Raw genomic sequence first — 24,607 nt, 5'->3', positions numbered from 1 at the left:
TCATCGACTAGGAGAGCGCCACGTGCCCAGCGTCCGTTGAGTCAGCGTTCGGACAGGATCAATATTAATGCTCAACTTGTTGAGGCAATGAATGCAAGTACTGCTGCTACTACAAAAATGGCAGATACTATGCTTTACAAGGAAGAAATCAAAATTTTATTCAAAGATTTGAACTCGATCTCTAACCCGATGATGCGTGAATATATTCGCAATGAGCAAATTAGAATTATGCAAAAAAGAATGCAAGTACAAGGATCTCATTCAGCTGCACATCAAGGAGAAGGATCTCAAACATCTCAAATACAGGGAGAAGGATCACAACTTAATCAATATCAAGGTGAAGATCAAGAATCTCAGAATCCTACGAATATTTTTGGACAATTTCATAATTATTTTAGCGGAATGAGGAGTGATCTTCCTGAATATTAGTATTATAATATTATTAAAGTAATTTTAAGTTTATGTGTGCTTTATTAGTATCGTTTGTACCATGTACTTGTTTGTTAAGCTTAGTTAATTATGTTTTTAAGTTTGTATTAGTAATATTTTAATTTAATGTCATTACTATCTTTATTTTGTATGTCAATGTAATGGGTAATGTATTGTATATTTATGCATATCAAAAATTTTAATATTTTATTGTATTATGTTTATGAAATTAGTGATAATTTATAAATGTAATTATAATTAAAATATATTAAATAAAATTAAAATAATAATTTTAATAAATTAAATATTTACAAATATACATAATAAAATTTAAATATTCTATTAAATGCACTTAATTTAAATTTATAATAAATAATAATTACATTTAATTATACTATAAATAAAGAAAAAGAAAATAATAATTATTAATTAATTACATTTGATTTTATAATAATATAATAAAAATAAAAATAAAAAAATCTCTCCATCACCAAATATGGTGATGTGAATAGTGCAACACCAAATATGGTGTTGCACTATTCACATCACCATATTTGGGATAGGTTTTAATGTATGGATTGGAGTAATTTGGTATTTTGATGATGAATTGGAGATGTCCTGAGAGCCTCACGACTGTCCCATATGATGTGGTGTTCAGCTATGATCGAGAGGCATTCATCATTACTTGAGCTCTATACAAAATCCGACCCCAACAAAATTCTTAATAAAAAGCTTGAATAAATTTAATAAGTAAATAAATAATTTGATTGCTCATTTATATTTTTATTTTAAAGTTATATGACATGATTATTATGATCCCAATGGAATTTCATGTATGATCAAAAGATAATTTAATATTTTGAAGGTCATTCTAAATAAATTGTAATTAAGAGAGAAGACCATCTACTTTTAAGATGAATGGGATAAAGTCTACCACCTAAATTATATAAAAATAAAAAAAAAATATTTTTTAAAAATTAAAATTGTTCTAGATTGATTTAAGAAGGTATGAAATAATAATAAATGAGGGGGTTTTGTTAAGGCCTTTAGTAGTTTCTAAAAAAAAAATACGTTTACTTAATAATTCTGAAAAATACAGATGTAAATAAAAAAATAAATCAATATTATTAAATAGTATGTTAATCGTTAATAAAATTTAAAAAATAGTTTAATATTCATAAATTTTAGAAGGTATTTCGAAAAAGCTTGATCCGGAAAACAGCTGTATACACCGCAGCTGCACTATTCCACTCCAATCAAATCAAGTCTCTCTATTCTTCTTCTCATCATGCGATCGACGGTTCCCTTCAGCTTCCCCGATCGTTAGGGATTCTTCCCATGGCGTCGGCCGATCTCGCCGGAGGTGGTGGATCTGAAGCTGACTCCTCCCACTTTGTGCCTGGAGATGGAGGCGCTTCCGCCACGCCCAAGGACGACCAGCCGCTCCTCGAATCGGACTCCTCCCCCGCCTCGGTCGTCGCCGCTGCGGTACCGATTTCTCCCGAGGAGTTGGAGCGGAAGTACGCTCCCTACGTGAGAAGGGACGCCTACGGTGTAATGGGCCTGGGGCAGCTCCCGGCGACGGAGAAGGTCATGTTAGGGATCGCGGCGGTGACGCTGGTGCCGATTCGCGTGGTTGCAGGGGTGTTGATACTCGTGCTTTACTATCTTATCTGCCGGATGTGCACGCTGTTCTCGCCTCCGAGTCGGGAGAATGGCCAGGAGGACTATGCTCACATGACGGGGTGGAGGAGGGCGGTGGTTGTGCGGTGCGGGAGATTTGCCTCTAGAGCAATGCTCTTTACGTTTGGTTTCTACTGGATCAAAGAGACTCGCCTGAGCCTCGACAATGAGGTATTACCGGATTGGGTTAGAAATATCTCTCCAAGTTTTAAGTTGTTGAATCATTTTCTATCCACTTGATTTGTTGTTTCTTGTTCAGTTCATGATGTTGAATGTTCCTATTGTTCATCCTAAACAGCATCATTATTCAATACCAAATTTTTAAAACTATGTTTTTAATGACAACTTAGTGATCGATCCACTTAAAAATCATCAAGAAATACCTCCTACATGCGTAAGTTTTTTACTTTTCTGAATCAGATAGAATAAGGGTGATGACAATTGAGAAGATGGTGAAATAGATCCAAAGGTATATGCAAATTTTTTAATAATGATAATTGAGGCGATGGTGAAATATTTTCAAAGTTTCTTGTTCTGTTCATGCTGTTACATGCCCCTATTATTCGATACCAAAATTCTAAAACCATGTTTCTTGATTTTAAGTCATTGTACTGGTCTTTTAAACAAATATAACTCTTCATGCTTATGAGATTTGCCTCTTTCAGATGTAGGAACCTCTATAGAACATTAGATATCTTATATTATTTTCCTAAACTCCATAATTCTTGAAATTAGGTCAATGAATTTGAAAAACCAGGTGCAGTTGTCTCAAATCACATTTCTTACGTGGATATTCTTTATCATATGTCATCAGCCTTTCCAAGTTTTGTTGCAAAGGTATGTTGTTATTTTTTCGACAAATGCAGGTGAAATTATGAAGATATTGCGCTTTCTAATTTTCAACTAACATTTTGAACTGACACTTTTTGTTGAAGAGATCAGTAGCTCAGCTTCCCTTGGTTGGTCTCATCAGGTACTTTTCTTCTTTTATTTTCTCATTTTTTGACTTGTTGCTTACTAATTAACGCTTTATTATTTGACAATGGTGATTTACAAGTGCTATGATTCTGGATTCAGCTATTGTGCCTAATCATGCTTGCGAGGTTATCAAGCCTTTTCTCTCTCTAAGCGATCTATTTGTCCATCTTGATCCAAAGAAATTTATAATTTTTAAATTCTCTTTCATTTTCTACTCTTCCCTGTGTCTTTGGCCATCAAATATTTGTCAAACTTGAACTTCATTTTACCAGATTTTTTGAGCTAAAATAGTATATGGCAGAATGGAAGTAAAGCTCTCCCTTCCTTATTACATCCCAACATGAATTTTTCACTTTATCTTAAGTGTCGTATAATATAGATTATCATGATTTATGTGGAACAATAGAAAAGATAATATACTGTACTTTATGTATCATTACTCAAATAAATCAACTATAGGGAATGATGACGCTTTGTTTGCAGCAAGTGCCTTGGTTGTGTCTATGTTCAACGAGAGTCCAAGTCGTCTAATTTTAAAGGGGTTTCAGGTATGTTCCTTTGCAAATCTAATCAATTATACAGTTCTGGAGTTTGGTATCATATTATCCGTATTGAACACTGGGCTCTTCATGAAATGCAATTCTTTATCTTTAATGTTACGAGGAGGATGAATAGATATGCCGATTGGTGTATTTAGAAACTAGTTGACTAGTTGGCACAATGACCAAAAGAACACTGTTTCAGCTGTTGCTGTGCATGAAACATCAGTTTGCTGATCTCAAAAGGAGGAAAGCAGTGAGCACTTGTCATACTTTGGAACCCTATTCTCTGATATCTTACAATAGCTTGTGTGTTTGGTTGTCATTCTTGTTATTCTCTAAAGACCTCTGCTGGTGGATAGTTTAGGATTCAAAGGATAATTTAGAGACTGCTACGTCCTTCATTCCCTTGTGTTCCATTGGATGATAGTTGTATTCCGTGCATGTCTAGCTACTACTGCCCGTTCCCTAAATACAGAAGATCCAAAAAAGGCAATCCTTACAGCATTGGGAAGTACTGTGCAGAAAAACATAAAGGTAAGAGTAACAAAGATCTGGTCCTAGAACTGAATGAAAACAAAATTCTTGTTAGATATTCAGCAAAAAGTGGGCTCAACTCTGAGCACTATTTGTCTAGTTCATTTTGAATATTGAAAAAGTATTTTCAACTCCAGAGTGTTATAATCAAAGTTGTTGGAATGATGAAATTTCTTGACCAATTCTTCTGAAACTGAAGTTCTTGCTTAAGCAGTTCTCACTGAAAAGACAAGATTATGGAATACTCAGCACCTTGATCTGTTTATATGAATATTGTACTGTTTGTTTGCTAAAATAACTAACCTAACAACAAAGAAGCTGTAAAGGCAAAGGTTTGGTAATGATATAGCTGTAATGATGACAACAAGCTATGGTGCATCAAACTCATAATGGTTTACTATAATGGACATGTCTTGTAGTATTGGAAATTATCAGAAGAATTAGAATGATTGAAAATTAACTTATATGTCTGTTATACAGATCTTTTATCATTGATCTCTGACGATTGGTGTTCATTTGTATTTCTAGGATCTTTAGCAGTCCCATTAGCTGTAATGTTCTGTTTCAATTTTTCCTGCATTGTTTTGCATGCTTTTTTTTAATTCGCATCCTGGTTTATTTATGTAGGTATTGTGACTGAAAGAATCCAGAAAGCCCACAAAGACTCTCTATGCCCAATGATGCTGCTTTTTCCAGGTCAGTATGCAATTCTGTTTGTTCTTATCTTTGACTTCTAATATTTTTATAACTTTTTAGACTGATAAACTCTTTCTAGTATCACAGCTCAATGAGTTACTTGCCAATTCAAAATTTAGTCAGATTATTAGGAAAATAGGTTACCATTAAGGAAGCAGTGGCATCTTACTCTCCAAAAATAGAAAACGCTGAGCTCATATGCTTGCTCAAACATGACACAGAATATGGTGAAGCTTCTGCAGCGTTTTATTTTCAATGTTGTGATTGATGCAGTTAGCTCAAGACCAGATAATTACGTGGCCATTTGAATAATAAAATACTTCTGATAAAAGATGCACTTTTTTTATTTCAATTGATTACTAGGGACTGTACTCATCGGTTTGTTTCTGATTGCTAGATTGTACCAGTTAAGCTGTTCTAATTGGTCTGTGTAGTCAGTTCGTTTCTGTATTGAACAAGTCAGTAAGCAAACTGTGCAATCTAACATGGGAACTGGAATGAATCCATGTTTTTAATCTTGATCTGATCCGCCACAATTTATAATGCCAGTTTTTGCACATTGAAAATAATCTCTGAATGAACTGTTTTAGCATAGTGTCAACCTTGGGTGTAAGGAAATATGGTGTTTTGACCAATTGTTGACCAAAAGACATCTTCTCATAACATTCAACTCCAAGTACAACAATGAGCCTATAGACCATCCCTTTTTTACCTGTGACTGAAGTCATAAATGATCTTCAAACCTTTTGAACTTTGTTTAATCAATTCACTTTTCTGTATTCCAATTTATAGCTGGATTAAGTATGCATGTTGATTATTGACTAGAATTTTCATCACCTCATCACATTCAGCTCTAGCCTATAGTATAAGAATGTGCCTAGATACCATAGCTAAAATGGTGATTTTTTTAAAAGATCTTCTATCGCACAAGGGGGCATGCTCCTTTTTAGATCTTTTATTCTTAATGGCCGGGAGAGGATACTGAGGATGTGCTTGGTCAGGTTCTCCATCCAATGGGGAAATTAGGATTTTGCCTGATATCAGGAAAATTTAAGCAAGAGTTTTTTCAGTGCAAATTGGTGGCGTTAACTGTCCCTTCCTTGCTAAGAAGCACTTTAATATCATCAGCTTGTTCTTCCTATGTGGTTGATTGTCTTTACTTCAGTGGGGATGTATCTACGTGGGAGAAAAAAAATCAGTAAATTTGAATCAAGCTGGAAAATCAATCTTATTTTATTTATTTATTTATTTTGCTTAAGGTATAGATCTTGTATGGATCTATTTTACATCAGTGCCTGTCTCTACTTTTTGTTTTTTTTTGTATGACCTATAAATCAATCAAGATTAAGTTCTGTGTGCATTCTTCTGTACCATATCGATCATTGTTAACCATTCTATATTAAACAAATGAACCTGCTTTTTGAATATGCTTTCTCACAAACTTCTAAACTATTTATTAAGATTCAAGTTATGACTTTTATTCCATTTAACTAATTCAGTTGATGTGGTGCCAATAATTTATTTTCTCAATTTCAGAGGGAACCACTACAAATGGTGACTATCTCCTTCCTTTCAAATCTGGTGCCTTCTTAGCCAAAGCCCCCGTGGTTCCAGTTATTCTTAAATATCCTTATGGTAGATTTAGTCCAGCATGGGATTCCATATCAGGGGTGAGGAATCAGCGACCCATTTGTTGAATAGTATTTTGCCTCTATTTTCAGCTTATTTAGTAGATTTGCCGGATGCTTGAGACATGCATTTTTAAGATTTTGATAGAAACTTTTGCTGTATCCACTCTATATTTGTGTGTGTGGCTATTGAGGGTGGAGTGCATGATAAGAAGTTCAAATATGATAGATTTGCTGGATTTGTTCGTGGATTAGTCTTCCATCACCATGTGCTTGCAATTTACCAGTAATATGTGAAAGTAAAATTAGGAAATAATATAATATTCAAAAAATGATGTGCATTGAATGTATAATCGACACCCTATGCACCTGTCTGGGACACTTGAACATGGACACTAGAAAATATCCCCTTATTCATGGAGAATTTTAATTTAAATTCCTAAGAACATGGTTCTCCTAGTCATTGCCTATGGAATGATTTCTATTTGATGACTTTTCATTCAACCCACCAAATGAACATTACAATGTGGATTAAGCGTACAGGATGAACTGTACAAAATTTTAGGAATATTTGACCAGTTCCAGATGTCATGGATTAAGAAGAGTTTTTAAGTCATCCAGTTTTATTGTCATTTTATTGACACAGACGCTGGCCACCCAACTCCCTCTCTTGTCCAGAAATCAGGATTGCCTGGTCCTTCTGAATGCTACTATTCTATTTGCATCTTCAGTAACTTGTAAATTTATATGTTGTTAGATTAACTCTTAAATTACCCTCTTGCTTATCTCCGATTTTATAAACATTTGCAGGTACGCCATGTTTGTTTGCTTCTTTGTCAATTCGTAAATCATCTTGAAGTGATCCATTTGCCTGTTTACTATCCTTCTGACCAAGAAAAGGAAGATCCCAAACTCTACGCCGGCAATGTACGGAAGTTAATGGCTACTGAGGTATGCTTGGTCACATTCTAGGGCAGACACTCGCAAAGATGTACTAAAAGTTTACTACAGTTCTTATATTTAATATATGGTTTTTAGAGTTTGTGCTGGCTTTGATAGTTACCATCAAGCTTGAAAATTGAGGGACTGAACATACAATTAGCAAGGTCTTCGATGCTATATCGATTGAGATAGAATTATTGATGGCATCTAGGTGGTCTAAGTGAACTTATCTGTCTACTGGTCCTGGTCTGACTGGTATTGATAATGCGACTATGAAGTTGACTCTGTTTTACTTGAAATCAACACATTTTGAACGTTTGAACCCCACCAATACAAATATTGGTTCTCAGATTGATATTGTTGGTCTAGTATCTATCACCTGTATCATGTAGAATGGTTTGGCCTTTTCCCCATGTTTAGATCATTTGCTGTTTGGCAACTGTGCTGTTTCACTCGACCAAAAAAAAAAAAAGAAAAATCCTATTTCTGTTTCAATCAGTGTGTTATGTTTAGGGCTTCCTATTACTGTTTCAAGTGAACTCCGGTTTCTTTTAACTTTTTTCAGTATAAAATTTTAGTGCCAACTTCAACATTTTTAAGTGGCTCTATCACTTTGAGAAACCTTTTTGTTAATAAATCCTGGTTTGTCGTGTGTCTAATTGCCTGTTCACCTTCTCCAGGGAAATCTAACACTCTCAGATATCGGACTTGCGGAGAAACGAATCTACCATGCTGTGCTGAATGGTAATAGTCTACCTCGTGTTTTACGTGAGAAAGGTGATTGAAAACAATAGAACAACTATTGCAAGATCTGTATCGGTCAGTCGAGTCGGTTGCTCCGTATGTGATACCTCGTGTATCTGTGGCCATGGTGCTAATTTTTTTCCCCTTTGTTTTTGAATGTTAATGGAAATTACTCTAACTCCTCTACTATTTGAAATTTTTAACCAATCTTGTGTTCCTTTGATTTCATTTCATGGTGTGAGGTGATCTTTGGGAGGCTGCACCACCAAAAACTAAATCATCTATTTGTTCTTGATGCAGGTATGTTTTTCCAAAGCTAATTGGGATTCTCTTCTTGTAGGTTTCTTTCTTTCATTCTTTCTTTTTTTCTTTCCTTTTATAATCAATAGAAACAAAAATCGAAAAGATGCAAAATTACAACATTGCATTTATTGGTCAGCCAACCTTTCTCGCATCTACAGCTCAAAATAAAACTAAGATAAAAGAAAATTATTCATCTCAAAAATCGATGGCAGCTCTTTTTCCCCTTCATATTTAGCAATTTTTTTTCTTCATTTTGGCTGTAGTATTAATTTTGTATATCGGTCATTAACAATTTTATATTACAAATTTGTGATAAGAGTTACTAATTATAGCCTTATGGATTTTTTTTCTTCCAAACTTTATTTTGAGAACACGTAATTTTGGAGATTTATTTGATGTGTTTCTTAAATCATCTGAACCTTTTTTTTTCTTAAATTGTGTTGCCTATGAAGAAAAAAATATGCTGAAAGAGACATCTTTTTTCTGGCTTTTTCCCTGTGTTTTTTTTGTGCATTGTTGTTTTTGGTATATATTTTTTTTCTTGTCTATTTTGACAACTTTGGTCGATTCATTTTTGCTTGATTTTGGCGGTGAGGATTTGTTTTTCTTTCTTTCCTCTTAACTTTTCAAATAAACTATAAAAGCAAATCAAGGAGGTATTTAATTTATAAACTTTTTTCACGCTAGAAAAAAAAAATAGTATAGAACATTTGACCTAAAATTGTTTTCAAGTTAGGCGAGCTGTTTCGTGTTTTTAAATATACTTTCAAAAGAATAATTAAACATTAAAATATTATACCAATATTTAAGTAAAATACTTTATAAATATTAAATAAAAACTAGGTTAGAAAAGAAATTTGTAAAAGAAATATATATATATATATATATATATATATATATATATATATATATATAATCGAAAAGAAGTTTTCTAAGTAGATTCAATTTGATCTTAAAAAAGTAAACGAACAGTAAAAAAATATCATGTTTAAATTAAAAAAATATCATCTTTAGACACTGTTTTATTTATTTATTTATTTTACAAATGTTTTTCATTTATAATATCATGTTTAAATTAAAAGTAAAAAAATTGAAAGGGCGTTTTTTTATTGGAATAGTCAAAAAAGGCCTCTCTTTCATTTATTATCAAAAGAGGTACATTTTTTTTAAAAAAATTGCTCTTACTATAGGTGTTATAGTAGCTACCAACTGCTACTTATTTATTTATTTATTTTACAAATGTTTTTCATTTATAATATCATGTTTAAATTAAAAGTAAAAAAATTGAAAGGGCGTTTTTTTATTGGAATAGTCAAAAAAGACCTCTCTTTCATTTATTATGAAAAGAGGTACATTTTTTTTAAAAAAATTGCTCTTACTATAGGTGTTATAGTAGCTACCAACTGCTACTTAATTATAGTAATTACGATTCAGTATCTATTAAATTATTATAAATTATATAATTGTTACACCACATCTATTTTAATTCTGATTAGTAATATTGTGTTTTAGTAATTGCAGTGTATAGTAACTATAAATCATATTATTTCATCTCTTGGTCATTATCGATTAACGTTTGCCAATATTATATTATAGTAACTACATTGATTAACGGTAACCAATATTATATTATAGTAACTATGAATTATAACTTATCATTTTTAATAATAAATGAAAAAGTTGCCTTTTTTATGATCCTAATCTGATAAACGAACTAAAAATTTAACTACCTGAAGCATAAATTTCCACCGAGGTCTTTCATAACGATCTTTGCAAAATAAATAAATCAGACGTATAAGAACGCAGCAATCTAACAAACAACTCAGATTCCATGAACATGGTCATCTTCGTCAAATTACTAGGCAACAAAAGATGGCACATAGTGCTGGGCAAGGGGAACCCAAAATCATGTTCCCTAACCATCAGAAAGAGGAAAAAAATAAAATCAAAGTCAACCAACACTACCTAACCAAACTACATTGTTCAACGAAAGTAGTAAACAAATGAAATGCAATGGCCACATTGCTTAAATAGATGGCAAGACTAGTTTTTGCGTCGATAATAACATCTAATCCTTGTCTACTTTGAGATGATGGAGTTTAGACTCCAATTCGCCTTGATCCTCCTCTTCCGCATCGCCATCCTCTTCCCCTTCGTCCTCACCTTCGGGATCATTATCATCCAATGGCCCAAGCACATCCTCAGAGTTTTTACCGTTCTTTAATATTTCCCTAACCTCGTCGATGCCCTCATCTGGGATAAAATTTCCGTTTATGTTCAGCCGCTTGAAGTCTGGCTTAGTTGACACTGCTTGCGCCAAGCATCTAGCCCCTGCCCTCCTTATCATGTTGCTACTCATGTCAAGTTCCTCAAGTTGAACATGATCATCTTCCAATGCTTTGCCGATGACAATTGCACCCTGGTCCTTCAGTTCGTTCTCGGACAAGAAGAGTTTCCTGAGTGATTCCTTGGCAGTGATGCAATCGACTAATGCTGAGGCAGCTTTTAAAGTGATATCATTCCCGCCGAGGTCCAAGACTTGCAAAGAAGGCGCGAAATTATTCAGCGCATTCACAATGGCAATAGACCCTTCGTCCTCCAAGTTGAGATAGCTAAGGTAGATTTCTGTGACATGAACAAGCTTTTCGAGTGCCTTGCTAAGGGCTATCCCTGCGTCAACACCAAAAATATTATCACGGAGATCAATCTTCCTTAAATGAGTGCAAGTCTCCAATGCCTTGGCCAACTCGATTCCACCCTCAGAGCCCACCCTTGTCGATGAGCATCTGAAATCCTCCAACAACGGAGAACATTTAAGAAGTTCAGAAATAGCTATCGCACCCTCATCACCAGTCATATTGTTGTGGAAATGGAGCGTTGTAAGCTTGTCGGTTGAAGGAATTAACTCACACACAGCCTTTGCAGCTTCCTCGGAGATTCCATCATTCATCAAGTAAAGCTCCTCCAAGCAGTTTTGTGATTTTAAAAGTGCCCCGAATGCTCGAACACCCTTCTCGCCTAAGGCATTGTCAGAGAGGTTGAGATATCGGAGAGCAGTGCCTTCCAGAGCCGAGGAGAATATCTTCATGACTTCGAGAGCTTCATCCTCTGGTCTTCCGGCAACAAAATCTGACAGGTTTACTTCTGTCAGCTGCTCTTTAAGAGATGTCAGAATAGGCGCTGCAACGCGAGCTGCATCGATACTGAAGCTTCTATTGCTTAAGCAAATTTTGCTGTATGAGTTTCCCTGCACAGTTAGCGGCCTGAAAAGCTCCCTGACCTCTTCCACCTCTATAAATGCCCTTTTCCCACCGGATATGTCAAACAGAGTCTCAACAGGTTTTGCGATCCCACCAACCGCAGTGGCTTCTACATCTTCTTTGGATCTAGGGCCTGTTTTAAGAACTTCTAACATTAGCTTGCTAGTTTGCTTCGCGTAGAACTGAACTGCAGAGCTTCCATCGCCGTCAGGCTCATTGTGAAAATGCTCATTTGCAGCAAGGAAGCATTCGTCTTCAATGCGTTTGGCATTCTCATAGGCCTCTTCTTTGCTCAACAGACCGTACTTCCTGGAGAGGAATGTTTCCGAGGAGAGGTTCTTTGTCATCTTGTCCACAAGCATTGCTCTGGTGTTTGCACTGGGAGGCCATAATTTAATGGAGAATGTGCGTTGAAACTCTTGAGCGGTTTCCATACCGAACAATGAAGCTCTTACTGCAATGAAATAAATACAGTACAATAGTTACACAAGCAAGAAAAATGATATCCAAAGAAAAAAAAAGAATCGAGTGTACAAATATGTGAGACGGAATCGTGGGAAAAGAACAAACTAATGTTGGAGAAAGGTGCAAAAAATAAGTAATTTTGCCTAATAGTGATGACAAAGGGAAAAAAAACAAATTTTTTGTATCAGAATGCTATAGCTTTCATAGAAGACGATCGCTTAAACTCGTGGATACACTTAAGCCAACTCTTAACTAGCTTTATCAAGTTTCAAAACTTCAAACAACTCGTGGATACACCTAAGCCAACTCTTAACTAGCTTTATCAAGTTTCAAAACTTCAAACAAATTCCTTAAGACTATGCTACATTTTACTAGGGGAGTTTTGGCGCAACAGTAAAGTTGTTGCTATGTGACTAAAGGTCACAGTTTCACAAGTCACAAAAACAACCTTTTGCAATACAAGATAAGGTTGCATACAATATGGTTCGGAAAGGCTGCCAACATTTTACTCTACACAAAGCTCATCCTAACATAACTAAAATCAAGAAAATAAGTGCAACTGTGGCCAATCGTAGGATATTCAAACATTTACGAGAGTAATAATCAAGGCACACCTTATCGAAGCGAACTCTGATGTTCATTAGAACATGTTAAGAATTCCATTAGCACAGACAAGAATTCCCAAATCAACAATGAGAATCAATCAATTCAAATAAGTGACTCTTCAAATTATTTTTTTGTGCTAAAAAAGAGCAAGCTTTCTATAAGCTTGATCCTATCAGTCATGATACAAGTTCGGTTTAATAAACTGTCCTTGGGAACACAATAGCAAATAGACAAGCCTGAACCATCTCAAACTTTTTATTCATCAACTAATGTCAACCAAACAAATCTAAGTTTGCAATAAATGAAGCAGATTAAGTGTAATAAATAAATATAAAATTAATTGAAAAGAAAAGGTATTACAATCTCTTAGACTTTGACATCAAAACTTCAACAACAATGACAATTACTATGACTAGTAAACTGACACTACTTTTTTCTACCATTCCCACAAGTCAAAAACCTCAAACTCCTACTGGCCTTAAAGATATTCTCATTATACATTAGGAGTACTTTCAGGAGATCACTTAAGGATATAACTACAATGAACTGGAGTATAAAGTTGGATCATTAAAACATCACAACTCCATCAAGGCAAGCTACAACTCTCAGATTGAACACCCCAATTTACTTTTGGCCTGAACAATGTTATCATTATATTGTCTGGTCAAAAATACTTCGTACAAAGACAATACAATGAACTGAAGTATAAATTTGGATCATTTAGAGCTAATCAAGGACATGTACCACTCTCAGATCTAACGAAGCAACACTAGTGACAATGATGTGCTTGTTTTAACGAATGAAAAAAAAAGAGGAAAAACCTCTAAACCTACACAGGAATCGTAAAAGAATTAATACCAGTGCACTATCCAAGTTCACCAATCAGATCATTCAGAAACAAGATTTCAAGGGGAAAAAAGACATTTTTATGCGTCCGAACAAGAAGTGAGTAGAAGAGAACATTCGGAAAAGCGATGACAGTTGGGAAAAATTAGACCCGACGAAAAAATGAGCAAAGAAGAGAGAAAAGCGTTCGGGAGCAGTGATTCTTCTCCAGATCAGAAGAAGAAAAACGCACCTCGGGTCGAAGCCTGGTCTGGGCCGCTGGCGAGCGACGGCGATCGCTAACTTGGGACCGGCGTGGAGCGGAAGGAGAGAAGATGGCGGCGCCGTTGGGTAGAAGGAGCAACCGATGGGGGCGATTCTGACGCGATTAGGGTTGGTACGTGGGCCTTCTAGACATTCCACGTTCCCATGACCGTTCGCCAATAGATATATAACATTTTATTTTATATTATTTTACATAGGTAAATTTTTTGAAAAAAAAAATCCAAAAGATAATTTCATATTTTTTTTATTTTAAGCATTTTAAAAAATTAATTTAATTAAAAATATTATACATAAATATTTTTATAAAAAAAGGTACTTCGATTCCGTCGATACGGATCAAACCACATTGATAAAAAATTGTTTTCACGATTTAAATATGTGACTTTCATATAGTTCCGACTTGGGCATGTCAAACCGGACTCAGCTCGGGCACGAGCCGGATTCGGCCTGAGCCCGTAATTGTAACTGGACCGGTTATGATTCCAGTCCAAATTAATGGCTGAACTGGCCGCCGGCTCGGTGGGTTTTTTTTTTTAAAAAAATTTCTATATAGATTCAAATTAGGATCTTCCATATGATTGATCAACCAATCATATTGCAGCTATTAATATTTTCCTAGATTAGTTAATTGTTAAATCATTAGTTTCTTTTTGTTATATTAGTATTTTTAATCATTTTAAAAATAGATGCATATTTATTTATTTATTCATAATCATTTATTATATATTAATTAATTAATTAATAACTAATTAATATTTTTTTACTATAATTATTCTTAATAAGTTCAATGGAATACGAGTCCAATAAATAATTTTATAAATTTATAATTAAAAATAATAATATAATAATTTTGAAACATGACGAATTGTACATAAATTATGACCTATGTAATATCATATTTTCATATACCCCAGTCAATATGTGAGGAGATCGAAATGGAATGTGCAAACTTTTGGTGAGGAATGGATAATGGTAAAAAACACATGCATTGGAAGCAATAGGGCAAACTTTGTGTGCTAAAGAATTTGGGTGGGTTGGGATTCCAACAACTCATCCCATTTAATCAGGCGCTATTAGCTAAGCAAATTTGAAGGTTGATTCGGCAGTCACAATCATTGTAATTATCTCATTTTTTTAAGGCACGATATTTTTACCACATGGATGTAATGAATGCTCCTCTAGGAAATAATCCTTAATTCGTTTGACGTTCACTGCTCTAGGGTCGGGAGTTGCTGGATAAGGGGTTGCTTTGGCGTATCGAGGATGGGAAAATAGCAAGGATATCGAAGGACAAGTGGCTACTGGAATGCCAAAGATAACGAAGAACCAAAGAGTGTACTTTTTAATCTCAGAGGGGATGTGGAATGACTCAATTATTGGATCAAGGTTTGCTCTAAACTATGATGAACAAATTTTAAAAATTCCCCTTTCATCTGATGAGCCAAACACTGTTATGTTTTGGAGATTTGATAGCAAGTGGTGGTACACGGTTTGACAAATTTTAAAAATTCCCCTACTTTCATCTAATGAGTCAAACACTATGTTTTGAAGATTTGATAGCAAGTGGTGGTACACAGTTTGAGGGAAGTATAAGGCAACATGTAATATACTATCATTATCAGAAAACCAATCAAATTATTCATTAGGAGCTTGGTTGAGGTTCATATGGAACCTAAACGTACCTCCTAAAATCCAAAAAAATTTTGATGACGCCTATCGAATGATATTATATCCGCGTCAACTAACTTGAAATAACGTCATATGACATGGAATCATGCATGCCTGCAGTGTGGTTTTCATGCACTATTCCTTTGTGCTTCCGTAAAGAAATGTTGGAAGAAAACCAACCTCTGAAATATTGTGTCAACCCTCCAAGACACCAACACCTTAGATGACTGCCTTTGGATCCAAACCAATATAAGCAAAGTGACTTTTGAGAGGTTGGCCACTGGTGCATGGAGCATCTGGCAATATCAAATGGAAATCATATTTGGGAACAACGAAAAAGAGCTGAGACATAACTTGAGCTGGTGTGATAACCTATTACATGATTACCCGAAGTCTAGAATGAAATTACAATCTAAGCCCACTATGTCGGACCAACCATAGCCTCCACCAAGGATGACTCCGCCATCGGGTACTCTTCAAGTGGAGGTTAATGTATGCATAAATGAAAGACCGAACAAATATGGAGTGGGAGAGGTGGTGAGAGACTCTTAAGGAAGTAAACTTTATGTTTTGGGGATGAGTATTCTTGTACCATCATCAATGACACAGGGTGACCTCATAGTCATTCATGAATGGAGAAGTTTTTCTTACTCACGAGGGTTGTGAAGATTCCGAGCTATTTCTAACTCATTACTCGTCGTGCAAGTAAGCACAGGGGTTGATGAGTAACTTCATTACACAGGGTCTCGTATTCAGTTAATTCAAATACTTAATTATGGATGCAACACAACCACATAAGTCATAAAAGATTATTTACAAATTTTATGACGTATAATATTACCAGTTTTGCCCCCCCCCCCCCCCTCTCTCTCTCTCTCTCTCTCTCTCTCTCTCTCTCTCTCTCCTGTACGAGAGAGTGAAATTTTTTTTACTTGCATAGAAATATTACAATTTAACGTTTATCTCTAATAAAAGTTACAATTTTCTACTTTAAAAAAAAATTTGTGGCTTTCAGATCGTATTACATTAATTTTATTATTGGATTAAGGCTCCCCTTTACTTAAAATACTTTTTTATTATTTTAATTAAAATAAATCATTTTAACATAGTTAAAAATTAATATTTTAATAAATTCAACGCAGAGTCAAAGTTTGTTCTGTGCTCTCTAATTTATTTATTTTTTTTGTTTCTACTTGTATTTCTTTAATTATGGTAGAAAAAATATGGAATTTAATAGAATTTAAAATGATAAGTGAAAATCTTACTATTTTATTAAAAATTTCTCCCCTTTACTAACTAACTTTGGTAAAGCCTAAAATGAATTTACGTTAATATCCTTTTTTCTATTCACACTAAAAATAATTCCAAAATTTATTAGTAATTCCACAAGCGAAACAATTAGTGATCTAAAGTTCGAAATTCAGCTGTGACATATTATTATGAATTTTTCTCATCATTAATTTTCTCTGCTTGTTTTATATAAAAAAAATATAGTTCTCTTTAATCCCATATCTTAGAATTGACAATACTATGTTCAAAAAAGCTTCTATAAATATTTTAGGCCGACAATGTTAAAAAATATACTTTTCTTAGTTTTTTTTTACTAAAATAAATATAATATTAAATTAAATTAATTTTTTACAGAGGGAAGTCCGTTAATTCTCTAGCGTCACCCTTGCATTATTGTACTATTGCATGAGTTTGACCAAAATAATTAATTCTTGGTTCTGAACATAAGGGTGAATTAGGCATGTACTTTACTCGAAATAATTTAGATTTTCAAAAGACAGATACTTTATCCTAATGACTCTACTTTAGTATTTTAATGCTAAAATGCTTTAATTTATATAATTTCATTATAAAGGATCAATATGGTTTCAATGTATGTTGCACTTTCGAGAGGAGTTTCTGAACAAACTACGAAAATTCTGGAAACAGATGGAAAATAGAAAGGTTAGTATTATATTTTCCTTCAGTACATTAGATATAAAATGAACATTGGATTTTTTTTAGTCATTAGAAATATTTACACGCAACGCGCGATCACTAGTATATATATAAAGTGACTTTGCAGATTTTAATTAAATTTTAATGAGGCAAATTTCAAAATATAGAAAAAATTTTATATTTTATCTCTAGAAACTCATCCCGTGAATATTATTTTGTTTTATTTTTTAAAATTATTTTTTTAGGGTTAGAGTATAGTATTTAGATTAAAAACAAAATAAAAATAACACAGAATGCTCACAAATAAGTATGGAATTTAACATTTTCCTAAAATACATATATATATATATATATATATATATATATATATATATATATATATATATATATATATATATATATTTGCAATCTTTACTGATCTTATTTTATTTTTTAAAAAATATAAATTAAATGAGAGACTATAAATTCACACACAAAAAAGCTTTATATCAGAGAACTAAATAACAAAAGAAACTAGGCAATAGAATACATAATATAAAATAAAATAATGAATTAAATGTCATTATCATCAACAAATTATATTTATCCCAACTATTTCAATTCTAATCAACTAGAAAAATAAAAACTCCTTAAACCATAAGATTTCAAAGGGAATAAATGTAACGATACCAAAATAGAGTCAACTCCTATATATTTCCAAGGAATAGATAAAAAATTCTGCAAAATCATATTGTCCATGTAAATTCTCACTTCATAGATTGAGATATATATATATACACTAACAAAAGATTGTTCGGTACATGAAGCTTTTGTCAATGTAAAATCTCGGAGAAGAGTCCAACCGTATTAGATTTATTATATATAATTTTATCCCCTATTGCAAAAAACTGTTTCACGATTTGAAGTCATAACCTCTATATATATTACACTAACACTCAAATATAGTTCTAAGAATCATGAAGGAAAATAACTCATTGCAGAAAAGAATAGGAAAGAGCAGTACAAGTTTGAGATTTTACCTTGTGAATTATATTTTTCCTGACACTTTAAGCGACGATAGAACAACGAAAATGAGCCACAAGGAAATGAAGAATGCCGACGTCGACCAAGCCCACAACTTCGGCCCACCGAGTTCGGCTCCGAAGACGAGGCGCCGAAGAACAAGAACAGCAATGCAACAAGCTGAGGTCACAAAGAACACCAAAAGAGAGAAGCTTAGCCCGGCTGCGTTCTGGATGTAGAGTGGTTCTTGGTAGGCGAAGAAGTTGTAAGTTGTGTTTATCAGCCAAGGAATGCCAATGCCGACATATATGTTCACTGAATTGCTGGCAAGAAAAAGAATGCGAAAAAATAAAAATTACAAAGAACAAATGATAGAATGAAAAGTCAATTTCTTGCAAAATTCGAGTCAGCTAGTGCAAAATGTCAGCTAAAAGTAGACTTGAAACAGAAGCAAAGCCAATTTCCAGCTTATTATCGAAGACCGAAGAGTGTTAGCTCGGCTAAAACTATCTTAAGTCTAGACTGAAATGTTGGAATGTATACTGAAAGCCTAAGCTTTGTAAACATTTATTATGAATAAAGAATCACATTTGGTCTAATTGTCTACATTTGTTTGTAGTTGTTCATTTAATTTATATTGTAGATAACATAGTATGTGGTGTCAAGGCCATGTGCCTCGCCACGTCAGTACTGGAACCTTTTATGGAAATTAGTATTTAATGGAATTAATAACTTAAGGAGACTTGGGTCGAACGTGTTAAGTTCCGCAGGAGATCCAAGTTAAAACCTAAAAGAACAAATAGATTAAGTTTTGGATCAAACGTGTTAAGTTCCGCAGGCGATCCAAAATTTAATTTAAAAAAACACATGGTAGCTAGGAAAAAGGTTCAGACCTTTGTACAAAATTTTTGTACAGTGGAACCTCTAGGTTTTCCGAGTAGCAACCAACAATTGGTATCAGAGCTAGGGTTTTGCCTCTGTGTATTTGGTATTTAGTTTAATTATGCACATGTCATACATAATTTAGGCAGGATAATAGTAGGATGTGCTAACTTTGTGGATGCAGGATCCAACTATTATGGCTTCTAGTTAATTATGTGTGTGATTGGACCCTTGGACATGTCAAGGGCAATTTATATGTGTGTGCATGATTGTATTAAAATACAGCAGGAGCTGTATTTAGTTTTATTAGGATTTTATTTTTGATCTAGATACATGTACATTCCTTTTATGGAATATAGGATCAAAATGTAAAATTCTATTTATGTCGTGGATCGAATCTTGCAAAGCGTGGAACCTTCTAAGGACCAGAGGCGCAGTGAAACTAGGAGCAAGATGGATGCGACAGCTAGACCCGGTGGCGGTGGACAAATATGGCAGCAGCTTGGGATGACAACACACGGAGGACAATTAGAGATAAAAGCCATAATAGTTGAAAATTAAATTTTCTATTTATTCCTTTTATATTGTGCTGTGTGTGCATGTTAGTTTACAAGTTTAAGTAGGCTAGCATAGTTAAAATTCCTCATTTATAAATAACTAAGTGGGAGAGAGATTTTAAATAAATCCCATGGTCTCCATTCTGGTTTGTAAGTGATGCAAACAAGCTTGCGTTGGCTCGAGTGCCTTCCTCCATAACGGATGAGCTTGTTTGCGGATCACTAGAACAGACTTCCATTTTGGATGACTATAGGAAGTTAATTAAGAGCGTGTGATCTTCCCCAACCAAGGGGCATAATCTTATTAATGGACTTAGTGTCAAGTAATGGTATACACTTAGACACATCTAATAGTATCCTCCTAATCGGAGTCACTGCTATTATTTGTGTGACCAATGATACCAACTATTAATTTTATTTGTCAAAAAGTTAGGTTGACAAGATAATAAAATTAATGGGTTAAAACCCTCCTTTACAAATGTTGAATTTGTATCGTCCACACTAACGTGGCATACAAAATTCACTGTTATGAGGTGTTGGTTAATTTAAAATAGTATTGTTTGAGGAATCAATATTATTCTAAATTTAGAGTTCGACCAAAAGTTATTTGTGATTCTTAGGATGTCTTTCAACCCACCGTCCATCATACTTCAACAGAAATAGACTTACTGGACCAAACTACATACATTGGAAAAGAAACCGGACATTGTTTTCTTCTGAAAGCTATAAATATGTTGACCGAGCAGTGCCCTGATGCACCTATCGGTGAATCTACCCAAGAGGAGATTGAATATCATAGGAAATGGGTAAAAGCGGATGAGATGGCGCGGTGTTACATTTCGCTTCAATGTCAAATGTATTGCAACATCAACATTTACCAACAGCCCATGATATTATGAACAATCTCAAGGAACTCTTCGTCATCAGATAGGGCTTCAGGCAAGAAGCCATGAGAAAGATAATGACGGTCACCATGCAAGAGGGTACTCCAAGGGATCATATCCTAAAGATGATGGCTTATCCGAGCGAGATACGGATCCTTGGAGGAGAAATTGATGGGAAACCCGGATCGATATGATCCTCCAAACGCTACCTAGAAGTTTTAAGCGGCCCGAACTATAATATGAATAAGAGGGTTTATTCATTAGCGAAACTACTGAACTTCAAGAAGCAGAAGGATTATTTCGTCACAATGCTCAAATTCACTATCTTGAAAATGGTTCTACTTCTAAACCGAAAGGAAAGAAGAAGAAGAAACAAGTCGGTTCAAGAAAGAAAGTGAATAAATCTCGTAGTACGGATTTAAAGTCGGAATGAAGAAGCCAAGGACAAATGCTTCATCCGTAAGCGTGCGACATCGAAGGCGATCGTCTCGTAGGAACCAAAACAAAGGTATATCTCATACTCTAGTTGTTGAAACATGTTTAGCGGTGTTATCTACCAGCACCTGGTGTGTAGATACGGGAGCCACTGATCATGTCTGCAATTCCTTGCAGGGGTTCCAGGAAACCCGACGACTATCTGAAGGAGAAATTACCGTCTACATGGGCAATGCTACTAAGGTGGCAGCTGTTGCAGTGGGAGACGTCTACTTATCTTTTAGTAGAAATAGGAATTTGGTTTTAAGAAATTATCTTTATGTACCCAGTTTTAGAAAGAATTTAATTTCAGTTTCTAAACTGTTTTTAGATGGATATTCAGTTTCTTTTAGTAACGATGTAGTTATTAAAAGAAATAAAGTGATTATCTGTTCTGGTGCATTAGTTGGTAATTTATATACTTTAAATCCAATTTCTTCCACAAAGCAAAACATGAAAATTTATAACTCATCTTCTAATTCTAATAAGAGAAAAGTGTTGGTGCAACCTTAGGTCAAGGTTGACCTGGTTGACCCAACTCGAGTTGACGTGACTCGAGTTGTATTTTGATGTTTGACTTGGGAAGATTGTCGGTGCAACCTTAGGTCAAGGTTGACCTAGTTGTGTTGCATGTTGATGTTTGACACTCGTGAGAGAGTTCTATTCTTGATGTGAGACAAGAATAGATGTTTGGGAGATTATTGGTGCAACCGTAGGTCAAGGTTGACCTGGTTGACCTGATTCGGGAAAAGTCCAAGTATGGAGACTTGGCACTGGAAAAGTCCAAGTATGGAGACTTGGCACGGAAAAATCCAAGCAGGGAGCTTGGCACGCGAAAAGTCCAAGTATGGAGACTTGGCACCGGAAAAATCCAAGTATGGAGACTTGGCACTGGGAAAGTCCAAACAGGGAGTTTGGCACGGGGAAAAGTCCTGGTAAGTGAAGCCAGGCAGTGGAAAGTCCTAACTGGGATGTTAGGCAGTGTGGAAAGTCCTGGTGAGTGAAGCCAGGCAGTGGGAAAGTCCTGGTGAGTGAAGCCAGGCAGTGAGAAAGTCCTAACTGGGATGTTAGGCAGTGTGGAAATCCTGGTGAGTGAAGCCAGGTGAAAGTCCTGGTGAGTGAAACCAGGCAAGGGAAAATCCAGATGGATCAGGGATGATCGGACTTCTGGTGTTGGAAAGTCCAAGTTGGCAGGGAGTTCTAGCAGGTCAAGGGAGTGACCGAAGCTAGGGATGAAGTAACAATAGGTCAAGGTTGACCGGATATTGGTTCGAAGTCTTGGGACTTGGTTTGGGCAAAATTGCTCGGATCGGTCACCGCACCGATCCAGGATACTGTTTGCTCCGATCGGCCGGTGAACGATCGATATCGAAGTTTTCTTATCGATCGGCCCGTGACCGATCGCCAGAGGCGAAAGAAGGCAGGTGATCGGTCCACGCATCGATCAGTTATGTCCCGATCGGTTCGGGACCGATCGAGACGATGTCGCCGAATGAAAGCCAAGAGTAGGGATCGGCCGGACCGATCGGGCCTCGATCGGTCCACGCATCGACGTAGTACGCATGAAGGTTCTCAGATCGATCGACGGTCCGGGGACCGATCAGTAGGCCCGATCGGTCCTAGACCGATCGGGGTTCTAGCTGCGACGCAACGCCAGTTTTTTCACCGCCTTCTTCGCAGTATAAAGGGGTCGAGGGTGCTGCTGCACTTTAACTTCTTCTTCCTTCTTCTTCGACACCGAGGTCCGTTGAGCTTGCTTCTGCTTGAAGCTTCGCGTGAGCTTCCTAGGCTGGGTCACCAACAGTTGCTGCTGTAGTTGGGCTTCTTCCAGTCGAAGAGAAGGCAAGAAAGTTTACATTTGTATTGTACTTTATTTCTTGTTTTCCTTGTACTCTTTTCTTGCTGTTGCAAGAAGTTTCTGTGGCGAGGTTTCTCCACCCAGAAGGAGTGTTTTTATTAGCCGGTTTTCCGGGGACTCATCCACCGACGGATTGATTGGGTTCGTCCACCTTACGGACACGCCGAGGAGTAGGAGTTTCATCTCCGAACCTCGTTACATCCTTGCGTAGAGGTTTGATTTCTTCTCCTGTTTTCTTTCTGCATTTAGTTTCTGCTGCGCTAACCCTAGTTTGTAGAAAGAAACGTGAGCAATTGGGGTCGGCTATTCACACCCCCCTCTCTAGCCGTACAAAGGATCCTAACAAGTGGTATCAGAGCGAGGTCGCTCTTCATCGGATTCACACCCGTGGGAGCACAAGCGCTAGAGAATGGATCGGTTCGGAGAAGATGTCACAATTCCGCCTTTCTACGACCGCGATGATTTCGCGTTTTGGAAGGTAAGAATGAAGTATTTTCTTATGACTAACTTAGTGCATTGGAGTTGTGTACAATTAGGGTTCAATCCTCCGATGGATAAAGAAGGAGGACCTTTAGAAAAGAAGAAGTGGACGGAGGAACAAATCCACCAATCCGAGATCAACGATGAGGTAACGAAAATTCTTGAGTTTTCATTACCTAATGACATTTTGTGTGAGATAGGTGGTTACAACAATGCCAAGGGGTTGTGGAACAACTTGGCCAAGTTCCATGAAGTGAGCTCCACTTCAAGCCATGAAGAGGAGCCTAGTGAGCCAAGTAGCTCACATCATGGAAGAAGCGAATTGGGAGTTGAGGGCTACTCAACATCCAAGGAAGAAGAGGAGGAGAGTTCTTCTTCAAGTTCGGAGCAAGAAGAAGAAGCTTCTACCTCCGGGAGGGATGAAGAAGAGAGCTCGCATCCACCCTCAACCCTAGGTAACTCAAGCAATTTAAGTTCAATTAAATTACATATTATGTGCTTTGAGTGTAGGGAACGTGGACATTACAAGAGTAAATGTCCAAAGAGGGTAAGAAAGACTCCACCGGCGCCAAAGGTCAAGGAAGCCGGAGTCCCGAAACGCAAGGGCAAGGAGCACATCGTGTGCTTCCAATGCAAGCAAAGGGGACACTATAGGAGCCATTGTTCAAGGGGGAGGCAACCTCATAAGGGCAAGAGACCGGGCACATCGATAGGGGGAGCTAAGGCAAACCCTAAGGTATCTTTTAAGGCTCATTCGTGCAATTCTAGTAGGATACATGCTAGTAATTTTATTGCATTAGTCAATAATGATAAGCATGTTAACACTAGAAATCAATACATGTGCTTAGGTGCTAAACATGTCAACCTAGATAGGGATACTACTAGGAATGTTAACCCTAGGATTAACACTTCTAAGGTTAAGGAAAACCTAGGTA

At 35.8% G+C, this 24,607-nt stretch overlaps 3 protein-coding genes across 3 annotated transcripts in view; 1 reads left to right on the top strand and 2 right to left on the bottom strand.

The window, feature by feature from the left end:
• The first annotated feature begins 1,668 nt into the window (after window positions 1-1,668).
• On the top strand, window positions 1,669-8,404 carry LOC122002971 (lysophospholipid acyltransferase LPEAT1-like). Its single transcript, XM_042558380.1, has 8 exons — window positions 1,669-2,283; window positions 2,848-2,949; window positions 3,048-3,085; window positions 3,574-3,638; window positions 4,794-4,862; window positions 6,399-6,532; window positions 7,301-7,441; window positions 8,113-8,404. The coding sequence occupies exons 1-8, from the start codon at window positions 1,768-1,770 to the stop codon at window positions 8,215-8,217; spliced, it is 1,170 nt and encodes a 389-aa protein (XP_042414314.1). The 5' UTR covers window positions 1,669-1,767; the 3' UTR covers window positions 8,218-8,404.
• Window positions 8,405-10,290: 1,886 nt separating this feature from the next.
• Window positions 10,291-14,064, bottom strand: LOC122002970 (RAN GTPase-activating protein 1-like). Its single transcript, XM_042558379.1, has 2 exons — window positions 13,889-14,064; window positions 10,291-12,193 (listed from the first exon to the last, which is right to left on the bottom strand). The coding sequence occupies exon 2, from the start codon at window positions 12,171-12,173 to the stop codon at window positions 10,548-10,550; it is 1,626 nt and encodes a 541-aa protein (XP_042414313.1). The 5' UTR covers window positions 12,174-12,193; window positions 13,889-14,064; the 3' UTR covers window positions 10,291-10,547.
• Window positions 14,065-15,508: 1,444 nt separating this feature from the next.
• LOC122002969 (magnesium/proton exchanger-like) overlaps window positions 15,509-24,607 on the bottom strand; it is a 33,801-nt gene continuing 24,702 nt past the window's right edge. The window contains exons 9-10 of the mRNA XM_042558378.1: window positions 18,555-18,860; window positions 15,509-15,884 (exon numbers count right to left, since the gene is read on the bottom strand). Of these exons, the coding sequence (XP_042414312.1) occupies window positions 18,563-18,860 (298 nt within the window). The 3' untranslated portion in view covers window positions 15,509-15,884; window positions 18,555-18,562. The remainder of the gene's footprint in view (window positions 15,885-18,554; window positions 18,861-24,607) is intronic.

Source organism: Zingiber officinale, chromosome 7A (genome assembly GCF_018446385.1).
Source record: "Zingiber officinale cultivar Zhangliang chromosome 7A, Zo_v1.1, whole genome shotgun sequence".
NCBI lineage: Eukaryota > Viridiplantae > Streptophyta > Magnoliopsida > Zingiberales > Zingiberaceae > Zingiber > Zingiber officinale.
The sequence above is the reverse complement of the archived record's forward strand: the minus strand, read 5'-3'. Positions and strand labels throughout refer to the sequence as shown.

Bases quoted from the DNA above. Each gene is read 5' to 3' on its own strand.
- LOC122002970 (XM_042558379.1), bottom strand. From the start codon at position 12,173: ATGGAAACCGCTCAAGAGTTTCAACGCACATTCTCCATTAAATTATGG.
- LOC122002971 (XM_042558380.1), top strand. From the start codon at position 1,768: ATGGCGTCGGCCGATCTCGCCGGAGGTGGTGGATCTGAAGCTGACTCC. The intron at 2,950-3,047 runs GTATGTTGTTAT...TTTTTGTTGAAG, and splicing joins TTCCAAGTTTTGTTGCAAAG to AGATCAGTAGCTCAGCTTCC. The intron at 6,533-7,300 runs GTGAGGAATCAG...AAACATTTGCAG, and splicing joins CATGGGATTCCATATCAGGG to GTACGCCATGTTTGTTTGCT.